This window comes from Oenanthe melanoleuca, chromosome 1 (genome assembly GCF_029582105.1).
Source record: "Oenanthe melanoleuca isolate GR-GAL-2019-014 chromosome 1, OMel1.0, whole genome shotgun sequence".
Classification (NCBI taxonomy): Eukaryota; Metazoa; Chordata; class Aves; order Passeriformes; family Muscicapidae; genus Oenanthe; species Oenanthe melanoleuca.
Genome location: NC_079333.1, coordinates 77,016,238 through 77,031,232, shown reverse-complemented (window position 1 = coordinate 77,031,232; position 14,995 = coordinate 77,016,238). Strand labels below are relative to the sequence as shown.

General features: G+C 38.1%; 1 protein-coding gene across 1 annotated transcript in view; it reads left to right on the top strand.

Moving 5' to 3' along the window:
• The window catches only part of EFNB2 (ephrin B2), a 43,855-nt gene that overhangs the window by 12,185 nt on the left and 16,675 nt on the right, over nt 1-14,995 (top strand). The window contains exon 2 of the mRNA XM_056497385.1: nt 10,071-10,354. Coding sequence (XP_056353360.1) covers nt 10,071-10,354 — 284 coding nt within the window. The remainder of the gene's footprint in view (nt 1-10,070; nt 10,355-14,995) is intronic.

The following is a 14,995-nucleotide window of genomic DNA, read 5'->3' as shown; positions in this document are numbered from 1 at the left end:
TGACTTTGTGTTCCGTGCTAACTACTGCTCTGCGTCTTTTCAATAAAGTGCCATCTCTTGGGTTTGGCACACCCTGCATCTCTGAGCACATTGAGAGCAATGGTTTTGTGTTATGCTGAATTCATGACACAGATTTTTTTAATTTTACTTTCTTTTTTTTATTTTTTCCCAAAATTCAAACCATATAAATACCTGATTATCTTTGCCGTGAGAGCAAAGAACTACTTTAATATTCCCAGTAGCATATTTTGAACAACAATTCTTTAATTAAAACAACATTGGTCTCTTCCTGTATTTCATGGCTAGCAAATGAGAGAAAACACCAGTGTTAATATCAAAGGGAGTCAGTTTTCATTACAGTAATGGTTCAATTGTGCAATGCTGTAGGCACTGAAATTTAATATTATTGTGACTTGCATTGTAATTGCAGGATGACAGAGGGAAATGGATTAAGTTTAAGTGTAAGTGTACACAGCAGCACATGGACTTTGTCAAATGGAAGCCGAGGGTTGGTACAGGATGGGTCCCCCTCTGGCTCTGTCATAATGAATTAGTATTTTGTAAATAACTGGCCACTAGACTATAGATTTATTACCTTTTGCATATCTATGTGGACACACACAGACATACATCGATTCTGTGCTGACTGTAATTGCAGTGCAGAGTTGCAGAAAGGGAGTTGCAGAACGGGTTTATTGCCTGTAGGCTTGCAGGGTATTTGAATGTCTAGGCTTCTTGTCTTCACCTTCCATGAAAATATTCTTGCCTGCCAGTTTGTGAAGTTTTGTTCTGAAGGATACGCCCATCCTTTTAGTTAGGGCATTGCTAACATATGCATGGCCTCAGACTGGAAAGCCCTTTGTCATCCTGATGAATAAACCGAATTCAAGTTGCAGATGATCTTTGCTTTAGAAAATTATGCTAGAGACAACTAGTGTTAATGAGCAATATCCCCCTCTTTTCCAGTTGCTCGTAAACATTCAGATTGCAGTGGAAGACAGCAATTTAAACCATCCATTACTGATCTCTTCCTTGGAAGATTAAGGACAATGAAAGCTAGATGTTTCATTTGTTTGCAGTGTGGGCAAGTGGAAGATGTCCCTAAAGCGGTGCCTGATAGTGTATTAGTGACTAAACACGATGTCCTGTCATTTTACCCCATACCTTCACACTGTTCCTCAGATGTATGCTCACACTGAAACCTGTTCTAATGTTAAAGTGCAAAAGGGGGCAGTAAAGTGCTATCCAAAAAAATGTTTATTTTTATGGGTACCTTTTGTGGCAAAAGTTGCATTTCTCAATAGGCTTATAATCACCCATATTTCAGTAATGATCACAAGAATATCTTCTGTTTGAAAGGCTTACAAAAGTTGCCGAAGTGTATAATTAAGTGTTGTGGAAGTAATGTTTGTCCTATGTATTTCCATGTACTTCATCCTTGAATGGAGCCCTGAAACATGCTACATATTTGGAAGGAATCAAAGGCAGGAAACTTTCCTCAGATATATTTAGGATGTAACTATATGAAGCACTTCTGAAAGAATTCCAACTTTGCTAATCATCTCTGATTCTCATGTTGTGCATTACTTAGCACCACGTTTCTGGAAAAAGCAAAATGAAAAGAAAGCTGAGGCTAGGGGTTTCTGCTTGAAGTACTCAAGTGTGTAGTGGTGGCATGGGTCAAGAGTTGGGCTCTCATCCAGACCCACATGCATCATTTGTCAAGAGGTAACTAGAAAGAGCAACTAATTACAATGCACCTACTGAGTGTTTTTTCTTTCAGAAATTTCTCAGAGTAAGCCATTTAGACTGGCTGCTACTTTCCACTGCAGCCACTTGCAGTTTTTAAACTCTACACAGAAAGCACATTTCTGCTGAAATGAAATTAAATAAAAAAAGAGAATGTGCCTGTGTGTTTCCGTGCTTGTGCATGAGAGCAAGTGAGCAATAATTCCATTTGCTGGAGCTAAGTCCAGCACTGTTGTGAGGTTCATATTTCTGTAAATGCTGATGAAATGTTAATATAATACACTTTAAAATAGAACATTGGTCATACTCATCCCTTTTTTTTCTTTTTTTTTTTTTTTCCTCCTTACTTAAAAGACTGTTGTGAAGCACATTAATGGTTCTTTTGTGGTAACAGGAATTGATTTAGTAAATGGATCAGAATTCTCTAGTGCTTTAAAGTACTTTAAGCAGAGCAGTAATGGCTTTCTGCATATAATACAAAAAGTTAATTGCTATTAATAGTGCCATATGTGGAGGTCATGTATGAAAACGGAATGTAAAACCTATATATATTTTAAATCTTTAGATTTAGTAAAAGATTGGATTGTGTATCTTTTCAACAGTTCTGGCCTTGCCCTTGTGTTAAGTGTTCTAAGCCAGGTTTCACATTCTTGTGTGAAAAACCCATTGCACAGGAAAAGACAGGTAAGTGTGTGCTTGCAGAAGTTTTTTAAGGCAGGGAAAAACATGACTGACTTTTACATGGGGAAAAACAAGCATTCATTTTTGCACTCTGGATTTAATGGGGGTGGAGGGGTAAAACACAAGCTAGTTTGAAGGTTTTAGTTACGCAAGTGGGTTTTTTGCTTTTTTCTATGAGTGAGAGCCAAAGCAGCAAGGAGAAGGGCAACTTCCCAGCAAAACTGAACCACCTCTCATGGGCAGAGATGGCATCCCACTGAAGCAGGTACACTGCCTAACAGCAAACCCCTTCTGGCAGCTGCACCAGGTGGCTGCAGGCAGGATGCTGCCTTGGCTCCACATGGTGGGCTGGGAAAGGGGGCTCTTGGTGCCCTGTGTTTGTGCCATGATCCCAGCCTGAGATGATGTGACTCCCTGGAGAGGGGCTGCAAGGTGATCTACCTCTGCTGGACCCCAGGACAGGGCTAGCTTGAAGGGGAGTCTGCAGCATTTGCTTTGGCTTATTTACTTTTTAAGAAGAACAAGTTCACATCTGTAACCTCAGACCTCACAGCTTTTAAGGAAACAGATCTTCTCTTTGACTATTTCCAATAAGTTGTGCTTGCTACTGGGTTGCAGGTGACCTTCTGTGTATATGAAGGGTAAAAGGTGTATGGTTTTGCCAAATATCACGTCTTGGCTGTGGGGTTTGTGTTCTCTCAAGTGGAAGGCACCTTTAGGCTTGTGAGGATTCTAAGCTGAGTGGAATGAAAAAATGTCTGCATTTCTGCAACATCACTAGTCATAAGAATTATTTGTTGAAGGAAGCTCATGACAGATCTTTCTAGGAGACCAGCTAGGGCATTTTCTGATGTGTTTGGAGATGAATGGTGTCTCTGTACAGTAGAAGCTCTGTGCCTTTAGAACTGTGATGTGACGGTACAATTTGACTGTCAAATCCAGCAGGTCCATGCAAAAGAATATTTCCTTTGGGGAGAAGCATATGCACTGCACTCTAAGCCCATCCTTGATTTACATGTATTAGAAATCCCTTGTTGTATTTTAAATGCTTTCTTCTAGTATTTTGCTAAAGGTAGCACAATGAATGGATAAATGAAATGGCTAAAATGCCATACATTTTCCTAATTCTCTGTCCACTAAAATTTTTGAGAAGAGGTAACAATGCTACAGAATCATTCTCGTGTAGGTTATTAAGATTTGAGTTGCAAGCATTCTGCATCGTTTTGCCCTCCTGAAGTCAATGGAAATATTGAAACCGATGTCAGGAAGAGTAGGTCCAGGAAAAGGCACCAAGAATGGTGCCCATTTGCTTGGCTGCTTGCAGCACATCAAATGGTTTTTCAGTGCACTGCAAGTATTTGCCCCAGGTAGCCTGAAAGAAGATGATGGGCTGCTTTAGAGGTGAGGAAGGATGAGGAGAATGAGGTACCCCATATTCCAGGATGGAGATCCGCTATGGTTTCAAGGACTGCTTCAAAGCACTTATAAGCTTACTGAAATAAACTTAGGTTTATTTCAGGGGAGACTGAACCTAAGTTTTTCCCTTTCAGTAGAAGTGAGAAATACAGGACTTGCAGCTTTACCAACTTGTGTTACAATATTTTATAATTTGGCTTTGTATAATGTGGTATTTGCCATTAAAGATCTTAAGGGATGAGCGTGAATATATTTGTTTATTTATTTATTTGAATTCCATTTAGTTTCTAGCCTGCAAGGCCCATTAATGCTGGTAACCATTCTGTACATAAATTGTTTCATTAACTGTGTGGAAAAATGTTACATATAAATAAAGGTTAGCAGATTAAACTTCTTAAATTTTATTTAAATTCAAAAACAACCCTGTTTAGCATGTTGTGTAAAACTTTCCTGCAGTATTAAAATGATTTAATAAGACTGCACTGGTAAAGAAAAGTAGCTTCCAAAACTCACTTAAAAGAATTCTAATAATCTGAAATGCTATATTTTTTTTTTCTCTCAAGGTTTCATTTGCTAGTCTGTGTATAAAGCCAGTCTGTCATCTTGCTGTGTCACACTATGGTATTTTTTCTTGCAGAGATTTTATGTAAGCATAGTGCCTTTTTTTCTTTATAAAATTATGTACCAGTTTTGAGGCAGACTCCACATTATTTTTTTTTTAATGAGGCTTGTTTTTCTGTCTGTCCACAGCAGTTGCTGATCCTGTTTTTATTGAATTCATGTTCACTTAATCTATTTAAACTGGAGTGATATGAGTATTATAAAATCACTCTTCTGCACAAAAAGCATTTACAGCTGGGTGTCTTATATGCACATATACATATTTTTACACATGGTATTGAATGTGAGAAAAACTAACTGAAAGTTTTGTATAGAGCTATTGCAGATAACTCTGGTCTGTGTTTTTGGATTTTATGTACTGCAGTTTTTGGGAATCAGGAAACTAATTTTCTGCTACTTCACTGAATCACTAGCCTTTTCCTGAAACTTCTGTTTGCTTAGCTTCAAGCTGGTAGGACTTTTTCCTTGCTTAAATATTTCTCCTCTGGACAAAGAGATATTTGAAATATGAATGTTGTTATTTTCTCAAAAGTCAGATGATTAATACATATACCATTTAATAACCATTCTTTTTGGACAGTAAGGACTTGTACATGAAAGGTAATTCTGTATTCTGTTTCGGTCTGCAGTTTTACAAGTAACGGACTGACATACTGTGTTATTAGTATTCATGATATTTCCTTAATAAAACTTTTCAATGAATAACTTTATAGTCAGGCTTGTAGTTAAAACTTCATAAAGTTAAGTGGGCAGGATTCCCCAGCAGTAGGTTTCAGGCTGCATTTTAAGAAGTGTCTTGATTGTTCACATTTTTAGGATTATTTTTGTGACATTAATTTAAAGCTAACTGCCTACACCAATTAGTTTGGGTAAGTTATTAAAGCACAGAAATTTGGCACTGCCTCTCCAGTTAAATATACAAGCCTTGCATCAAGTACTAACACGCTTTCTAAAATCATATTTATTTTATAATTACTAGAATATAGTTAAAGCTCAGTGTGCATATAAATTCATAGTATGTGTACATCTGTGTATGTGTATAGCTTTGCAGGTTGGGAAAACCCTAACAAAACACTTAGTTACATCACTCAATACTGATTAAAAAAATCTCTTAAGAACTTTTTTCTGTAAGAATTTCTTCTGTTGTTAATTTTAAAATTTCAGAAATTTTTGCATACTAAGAAATGATAGAATATTATCAGTGAATGAGAGTGTGGGCAGGTTAAGTTCTTTATTTTTTTTGAGAATTTGCTATTATGAGGTTAGGCAGGTTTGAGTGGTTATCATTAAGCAAAATTCCTTTGGAATTTAATAGGGTTGAATGTGCTGAGTTTCTCTAATCAATAAGTAGATTCTTAAGAAATATTTAGCAGTCAAATTTAACTTATTGAGGACTTTGATAAGTAAGATCGTGTTAGTGCCAGGCACTGCTGAGAGTTAAAATGCATGTGGTAGATAAAATCACTGAAGCGTTGGTGTGAGTGGGGAGTGAACCACTCTGTTCCTAATTTCTGTTTGTCATGTGACTTTTTGGTCAAGTACAGTAATTATTTTAAAAAAGGTTTGGGAACTCTGCAAGTTGTTGTTATTTGATGAGCTGCATGACTAGTTGGACATGTGGGAGGGATTCACATCCATGGGCTTTTGCACAGATGTCAAATGTCGCCCACAATACACCAGTTTTGGGCTGACAGTAAAAATGCCATCTGTATTGAAAAGTGCCAGACAGAAAGTGCATGAATTTCATCATACAGCTTATATGGTACTTAATATACTTTTCTGTGCTTTCTCACAGCAGGCACCAGGATTATTTATTGTGAGCAGGATTTTTCAGATGCTCCAGGAGTCTCTCTGTATCTGACTGCTGACAGAAATGAGTTGAGAAGCTTGCTAAGCTTTTCTCTTAAGTTTCTGTCGGAGTGTAGGGGCTTGTGTTGGTATTTAAGTTTAGCAGTAAATCATACTTAGAGCTGAAATGCAGAAAGTTAGAAGGCTTTTTTTAGCAAGTGATGGTTCCAGTGTTGTCGCTACCATCATGGGAGTAACAGCCTCCACAGGATCAGTCACAGGATTCTGGAAACACCTTGCTTCATCTTTATTACATCTTTGTATGAAGAAAAAAAAAAAGCTTTCTAATTAGGTGAAAGCACATTTTGATCAGACTTTTAAAGCCACTTTATTTTTGTAGACACCGTTCTGCAAATATTTCATCAGTCTTGATGCTGCTTTGGAATACTTAGGCAACATCAACACTTGCAGAAATGAAGACTCAGGATTAATCCTGAAGGTTTTTTAACCTCCACCAAGACTGCATGTACATTGTCCTTTCATTTTTTTCAAATAGAAGGTTTTCAAAAATAGGATCATAAAACAGTAGTCTTAATCCTCCTGACATTTCATAAATAGCTTCAGAAAATGCTTAGTAACCAGCAAATGATTTATTTAAAGTCTTTATATAAAAAGTACAGTAGCAAAAGTATTACACAAATGCAGGGATAATAATCATGCCTACAACTAATCAGCCACTGTAAGTTTTGTGGTTGAACTGAAATGCGTGAGGTGAAACTTTTTTATTATCTCCATCCATATTTGGGCTTTGTTGTTGTAAGAAAATAAGGGAAGTAAATTGGAAAAATATCTCTCCTAGCAAAGGTCATGATCAAAACTGCACAGTGTGGAAAAAATTTCAATACAATCAAGTTCTCAGATTAATCCTTGCATTTTAAGCCTTTTTTCTTCCCTAATCCCATCAGCGTTAGATCCTACAAGTTCAGACACTCAAGTGGAAGGAGATTTACTGAGTTTAGTTCTAAAACCGTACGGACTTCAGAGTCATAGCAAGAATATTCCCTGCCATAAAGTCTAACAAGTGCGTTGGTTTAAAGCTCTTGTAAAATGTAGTTTTAACTGTCTGTTGGGGACAGTTCTGTCCTCTACCTTTTATGGGACAATTCCTGGCTGAAACTAAGGCTCACAAGTGTGCCTTCTCTCCTGCAGCTGTTTCTGAGGATTGCCTGGCATACCGTGTCTCAGCCCATCCTGTTCATGCTCAGAGTTTGCATGAGAACATATACTGTGGCTGTTTCATTTATATACACAAAGTATAATTTTAGAATCAGTGTCTTTTGTTTCTCAGGGCATCTTTTAGGTTATATTATTGACAAAGATGGACAGGTAGATTTATCTAACCTTAAGAATTTCATATTTGTTACGTATGGCAATCTACATTGATTAATGTACAAGCAAAGATTCCGTTCTTTGAAATCTCCAGTGTTTCCTATTACACAGTCATGTTACGTGAAGAAGAATTGCTGGCAAGAAGAAGTATTTGCAGCAGTGGGATCATACAGTGACCAGCCTTTTTCCTGGCATGCAGATGGGGCAGTATGAGTGATTGTCATCTTCCTGAGACAGCAGTGCAAAGTTGAAGTGGGGCTGTGGTCAGACAAGGTAGTAAAGTCAGTCACGGGTGACGCAGGTTGGCTTTGAAACCATCTCTTTGCTTTTGCCTGGTCAGAGCTGGTCCCTGGGGGGAGCCAAAATCAGAATACATGCTGCTCCCTTGGGAATATTTGCTGGCTGGGATCCTCCTCCCCACCTTCTCTTTGTACCCTTGCAGAACTGCCTCTCCCTCAGTCACAGGATCATAGAATCATGTAGGTTGGAACAGACCTGTAAGATCGAGTCCAGGTGTGAACCCAGCGCTGCTGTGTTCAGCACTAAACCACATCCCTGGGTGCCATGTCTGCATACCCATGTGGTTGTCTTTCTCCAGGCTGGTAACTCCGAGGATGCATTCCCACCTTTCCATTTGTTAGACCATTTCAGCTTTCAGGAGCTGTGGTAGTCACCACATTCCTTTGGCATGTCTGAAAACTGGAGGAGGAGGTGCAGCTTTGCCCCGTCTCCACTTCAATCTCAGTTTGAAAAGCCGTGGCCAAGCCCAGATTCTGCAGTCTGGAAATTACACTGCACAGCACAAAAGAGCACAGTGATTTATACATCAACAGTCGCTTTTCTTGCCATAACATTTCATTGTTCTAGTTTCCTAAATCTGTAATTACATGTCTTTGTCCTGCTACGTGCTGCTTCATAACAAATATAATTCTTACACTGGCTTTGTGAGTGAAAATAATCCTGCTCAATTAGCACAGATCATAAACTCGAATTGTGTGGACCAAGCAGTTGTAAATGATGGATTTGAAATTTGGGGCGTTGCATCATCCTTTAATTTAGTGGGTTCTCCCCCACCAGTGCTTCATGCTGGTGGCTCCTTTCACCAAGCCAGAGGTTGGAGGTCACCGACGCCTACAGCTTTGTTCTGCGTGGGCCTTGATACTCTAATTTAAAGTTTCCAGGAAGGCTGCCTGTGAATAAGCTAGATTTACTACGTGTGTTGTTTAAATATTAGCACTTGGAGAAGGGTGTTCATTAGGCAAGAATTGTTTCACTTGGTTTTTCAGGCCGATTCTCCATTAAGGAAGATCTTTGGCAAATGCTGGCAGGCAGGAAAAAGGAAAGAAAGTCAGTCTTTTAGGTCTGTGCATTCGAGTACATTGGTTGTGTTTCTAGCTGTTGTTCTAAAACATGCACTTCTTGGCCTTAATTGAAACAAATATGTCTTAATGGAGAGAGAAACAAACAAACCTGCTGTGGCTTTTGTCCTTGTGAGAACACAACTCCTCATTTTGTGGATGAATCAATACTATAAGTAATTATTTTTTTCTTCCATGAAGAAGTGGTCATGTTTGCCTGTTAATTAATTTGAGTAGGAAAGACAAAATACTATGTCTAACTGCAAATACTAAAGCTCACTGCCAGTTTGTTCTTCCTGTACTAAGAAAAAAGCACACTTGTCTTTACTAGCACAAGAAAAAAATCAAAAAAGAGCTAAAATAACGACAGTAATGGTGGAATTTGTGAAGAGAAATCATTGTAGTGGAATGGTCCCATTGTCTTGGATATAAGTGTTTTTCCCAGAAGCATGTGTGGTCCATGGATCAGGTAGATCTCTGTCCATCCCAGATCTGTAAGCATGGTCCTGGTTGAGTGATTGATATTCCTTTGTGCTACACTAGTAATATCAATCAGCATGTTAATATATTGCTAAAAGTTTAAGCTTTTTCCTGTCCCACATTGCAGTTCAATGGGATTGAAAGATTATTTTTGTCATTCTCCCATGTCCAAAATTAGCAAAATATGTTCAAGAATAGTAGAAATATTAGCAAAACAGAAAAACTGAATCATAGCTCTCCAGGTATTGTATTAGCTGCTCTACATGGTTAAATACAGTGCAAGAAACAGTAGTGCCTGCCAAGAGAGATGTAAAATCTGCAAGAGGGCCCAAAACTGGGATAAGGACTAAAAGACTCAATCCATCTGTAATTTCCAAGATCTAAATAAACATCTTGTTGATACTGAATCAAGCCCAAACTATTAAGATTTGGTTTGCTCAGTCTGTCATTTTGGTTTTGGAAACTGTGTTTATTTCTGTCTGTTCACTGCACTTGCTACTTTTCTGCATGATATTTTATAAAGTGTCTCAAATTTTACCTCTTCTTCTCTTCCCCCCTTCCCCCTCCTTTTTTTTTCCTTCCTTTTAGATTCCTTCCTGGACAAGGATTGGTACTATATCCACAGATAGGAGACAAACTGGATATTATATGCCCAAAGGTGGACTCTAAAACTATTGGCCAATATGAATATTATAAAGTCTACATGGTTGATAAAGACCAAGCAGATAGCTGTGCTATTAAAAAGGACAATACACCTCTACTTAACTGTGCCAAGCCAGATCAAGATGTTAAGTTTACCATCAAGTTTCAAGAGTTCAGTCCTAATCTCTGGGGCCTGGAATTTCAGAAGAACAAAGATTATTACGTCATATGTAAGTTGAAACTTTCAGTTATTCATTCTTTCAAATATTGTTCATTATTTTGCATGCTGTCCTGTACATTATAAGCAAACCAAGAGGAATATGAATGGGTTTGTATATTTTTACCTGAAAACGATTTCTTGTTGGCATATTTTCAATATTGTTCCTGATTTCCAAAGGGCCTCTGTCTCTTTTTTCCTTGGTCTGTGTAAACCACATTCAGTTGTCTTGACTACAAAAAGTCCTTTTTCATGGGCCTGGCTTGCAAAACAAATGTGCATGGCACAGGCCTCTGTGCAGCAGTACAAACTTTGTGTGAGTTCTGATCAGGGATTTATGGCTGAAAGCAAGTCTGGAGGTAGCCACTGTGTTCAGTGATTCAAATTACTTATGATGTGTAAAGTTAATGATGTGAATCAGGAGTTAGCATAAGCTGAGACCTCAGCAGTGTAACAACAATTTACATTAGTTTAGGTTTTGTCATTGTAATATTATGCCCTGTGGATCTCATTTAACCCTATGGGTGCTTTTGAAGTCTTGTGCAAGTATCCACAGTTATTAGGTGATGGAACAGATTCTGCAAATACCTGGCTTTTCTGCAGTTACAAGGAAGTTAGATACTTGTGTGTCTTATTTCACAGAATCATGGAATAATTTGGGTTGGAAGGGACCTTTAAAGCACATCTAGTCCTAGCCAAATTCAGCTGGGACATCTTTGACTGGATCAGGTTGCTCAGAGCTCTGTTCCCAGATATGGAGCATCTATCACCCCTCTAGGCATCGTGTTCCAGTGTTTCGCAACACTCATTGTCAAACATTTATTCACTATACCTGGTCTAAATCTATGCTCTGCTAGTTTAAGACCATTAACCCATGTCCTGTCACAGCAGGTCATGCTTAAAGATTAATCCCCAAACACATTTCTGCCACCTTCTTGAAAACTGGAGGATTGATAACTGTTTCATTTATTGTCTGCCAGTGTAATTGTTTCTTAATTTCTGATTTAAAAATATTGGCAGTTTTAAAAGTGCTCTGATCAAGTACTTTTAAAATGGAAATGGATATTCATTGAATATAAATTAATGCTCACTTCCCAGTTATATCCATAATGGTACATGGTAATGTATGAAACAGGTTGTAGGTCACAGAAGCTTAAGTAAGAATTTGCTGCATTATTTATATTAATTACTGATTTTAGAAATTACTAAATTAAGAGTTACAGGAGATACAAACCACATTTTTTGGTTTTAAAGATTGCTTAATATAGACACTCTGTTTAGCTAGGGAGTGTATTAAAATGTGATCCCATTTAAACAATATTAACTTTGACAAACTTCCCACTGAAATCCAGTGAGATATTTACCAGGGTGAAAGCGACAAAATTACGTGCTGAAAGATAGTTATCTGTAACTTCTGTGAAAATGTGTAGCATAAAAATGACCAAGCTCAAATATTTGGCTTAAATGAGAAAATGTGCTCATTATTTAGTACTTCTTTTAAAAACATTCACAGAGGACCAACTGTAGTGGAACAAATGGCAGTGTTACAATTATTACCTGAAAATTATGGGCACAAATGGAGCTTTCTGATACACTGTCAGTTCTGTCATATCTATGTCATGGATTTACCCAGAGAATTATTAAGTACGTCTCATTTTCATTAGTTTTGTATAATTATTTCATTATAGCAATAAGGCATAATAGACATTGCATTTCCTGGAAGATTACAGCATAACTTGGTTGAAAGAACTTACTCAGCCTTCAGTCTAATGCCTCAAAAATCACACTGGCCTAGCAGTAATACTAGAGTGCCTCAGGGTATTATTTTCCCTACTCATTGTGGCATAAACAAATGGCCAACATATCACTCTGTTGCTGGCATACTGGCTGAGCTTCAGCAAGAGTACCCATACATTTTAATAGGCTGGACAAAAAAGCACCCCACCCTTGAAAACCCAGCCATCCTGAAGCTAAAACACTGACTTTCCTGTCATTCAAGGAGAAAACAATAAACTCCGTGATGCTGGTCGCAGAAACACTAAGAGGCATAGAAAACTAGGCCAGTGCTCAGCTAGGACAAAATTTTAGAGAGTACTGGAGCTAGATAAGGTGTTGCCAGTTTGTATTCAAAAGCTCATGACACAGCCTTGTCAGTGCAAGTTCTGCTAGTCGGGACATTTGCTCTCGTTTTTATAAGTAATAAAATGCATCTTAGTCATGTGTGCAAATCAGGCTTTAAATTGTTTGCATACATTCCTATTCACAGACCTGTAATTCTTTTCTTTTCCTTCCTTCCTTTCCTTCCTTTCCTTCCTTTCCTTCCTTTCTTTCCTTCCATTTTCCCTTGCTTATTCTGTTGGGTTCCTTCGAGGGGTAGAAAGGCTGTGAAATGAAGGCAATGATGCAATTTATGTGCCAGCTTTTGATTTTGAAGTATTTTAGGATCCTGCATTCCCTCAACTAAGTGGCATCAAACAAACCTAACACAGGAGCTCACTGAGCTCAGCATCTTTGCAGTGCTTGCTGTGGCTGTGCCTGCAGCCTTAATCTCACGCTGTTTATGCTGGCAGGCTGTTGTCAGCCCTTTAAATGTCTTGTGCATTGTCATGTACCTTTATCATCTTGCTATTATTTGAAAACAGAGTTTGTTTTTCTAAGGTAATAGTATGTGGTTCATAGAGCTGTATTTAACAGTAAAATCTCTACTCATATTAAGGGGTTAGTCATTTTGGGATGAGGAATTGCAACACAGGATGAAGCAGCTTCCTGAGCCCTTTAGACATGTGACTGCACAGGAATTTTTCAAGCCATAATTTTTATATCATCCAGATGTATTCATGATAGGTATAGCAGAAGGAGATCTTTTCTATTCAGTGCTTCCCTAAGCCTAAATGTATAAAATGTTCTCATTTCACAATTCCCGATTTTTTAAAAAGTGTGGGTAAGTTTCTCATATCTGTTTTCACATTTAGTGGTAGTTTAATAAATAAATAATAAAAAAGTAAGCCATTTCTTGGCAAGATATTCCTCAGTATGACTATCATTATCCAAAGAGTTAATTCTGTGAACAGCAGTAATTGGAAAGACGATACTGAATGGTATTGTGTAAGTGAATAAATGATGTAACAGAGTGTCCTTGCTTTTCTCTTCTTTGCTATCATCAATTTTTCATTCCTGGGAAATTAATAGATTCATTTTCCTACAGTTACCTGATTTCTTTTCAGCAGAACTGGAGAAGGTCAAATGTACTTGAGATTCAGAGGTATTAATGTTTGATTATCCTAAAATATGTGACCATTTAGCTAACATATCATAAGTCTCTAAGGAAATCCTTAATCGAATGCATGAAGGAAGATACATCATGCCCAGCAACATAAATATCTATGTGAAGGGGAGATTTGGGCAGAAGGGTGTGAAGATTTGTAACTCTGATGTTTGCATTAAAAAGTCTTTATGTCTTTGCATGGTTAGGGAATAGAGTATAATTTTCTGCTGTTGTGAGAGTTGCTCAGAGCAAGCAGTGAGTGTATTCTCAATACTGAGGAGATACTCAGCACTTGATCTGCAAGTACTTGGGTCATGGTGTCACTGTTTCAGTACCCCTCTGGGATGCAGATTCTCCTTGTTTGTGAGAGAGATGCATTTGCATAGTTCAAGTGCATTTCATCTACTAAAGATGTTTACTCCTGGTGTACAGGAGTCATCCTGAGCCCTTCCCAGTGAACTTGGCCTTTAGTCAGAGGGCCTGGGGAGTCTGGTGATACACTGGGTTAGTGCTGAGGGAGCTCTGGGGGAAGCCTGTGGGAAGCTGTGCCAGAGGGAAGGGAGCAGTGCCTCCTCCTCCAAGCCACAGTCAAGCTCCTTAGGTAGTTTGGCCAAGCAAGCACATATTTCACGCCATCTCTTCCTTTGCATAAGTGAAGTTTATGAGCTGACATCATCAACATTGAAAAGTAAGTCACCTGCAATGAAATCTTCACCTGTTCCAAATTTGTAATAGAGTGACTTGGGAAGGGGCTACAGAATGGTTCTCTGAAAGATTCCTCTATAAGGCTTGCTCTGCCTGGACCTCATTAGCCAGACTTGCTGAGCTAATGATGCTTATTGGCTTTGACGTTGGCAAAATTGAATATGCAGCTTTCCTTAAATATTTTTTGTCAACTTTTTTCAAGTGACCCACTTACATAATTGGCTTCTGGCTTAAATTAAAAAACATATATTTATATATATTTGATCCCTGACTGATTTAAAGGTTTATACTGGCTAGTAGCACTATATTTTGGATAACTGCTTTAATAGTATTGTGGGTTTTAAAATCAAAACAGTCATTCTGAAACTTTAGCATTAGCTGTGTTTGAAAAAAATCACAAGGCTTTTTATGTTTTCACTTTGTCATTCTGTTACAATTAAAGGGCAATAACTGTCTGAGGAAGAACATATTAAAGGACAATATAGATTGTGCCCTGAAATATGGCCCAGCTGGGAAGAATAAATCTCTTTGCATGGCCAAATAGATTTACATTAAAATGTTATTTTAGTATTCTGACCAGTTTAAGCGCTGGCTAGTCTGGCTGGCTGGGCATTCTGAAAGTGTTCTGAGGCAGATTTCAGCCTGCAGCCCCCTGTAACCTCCGAATCACCTAGAGAAAGCTGC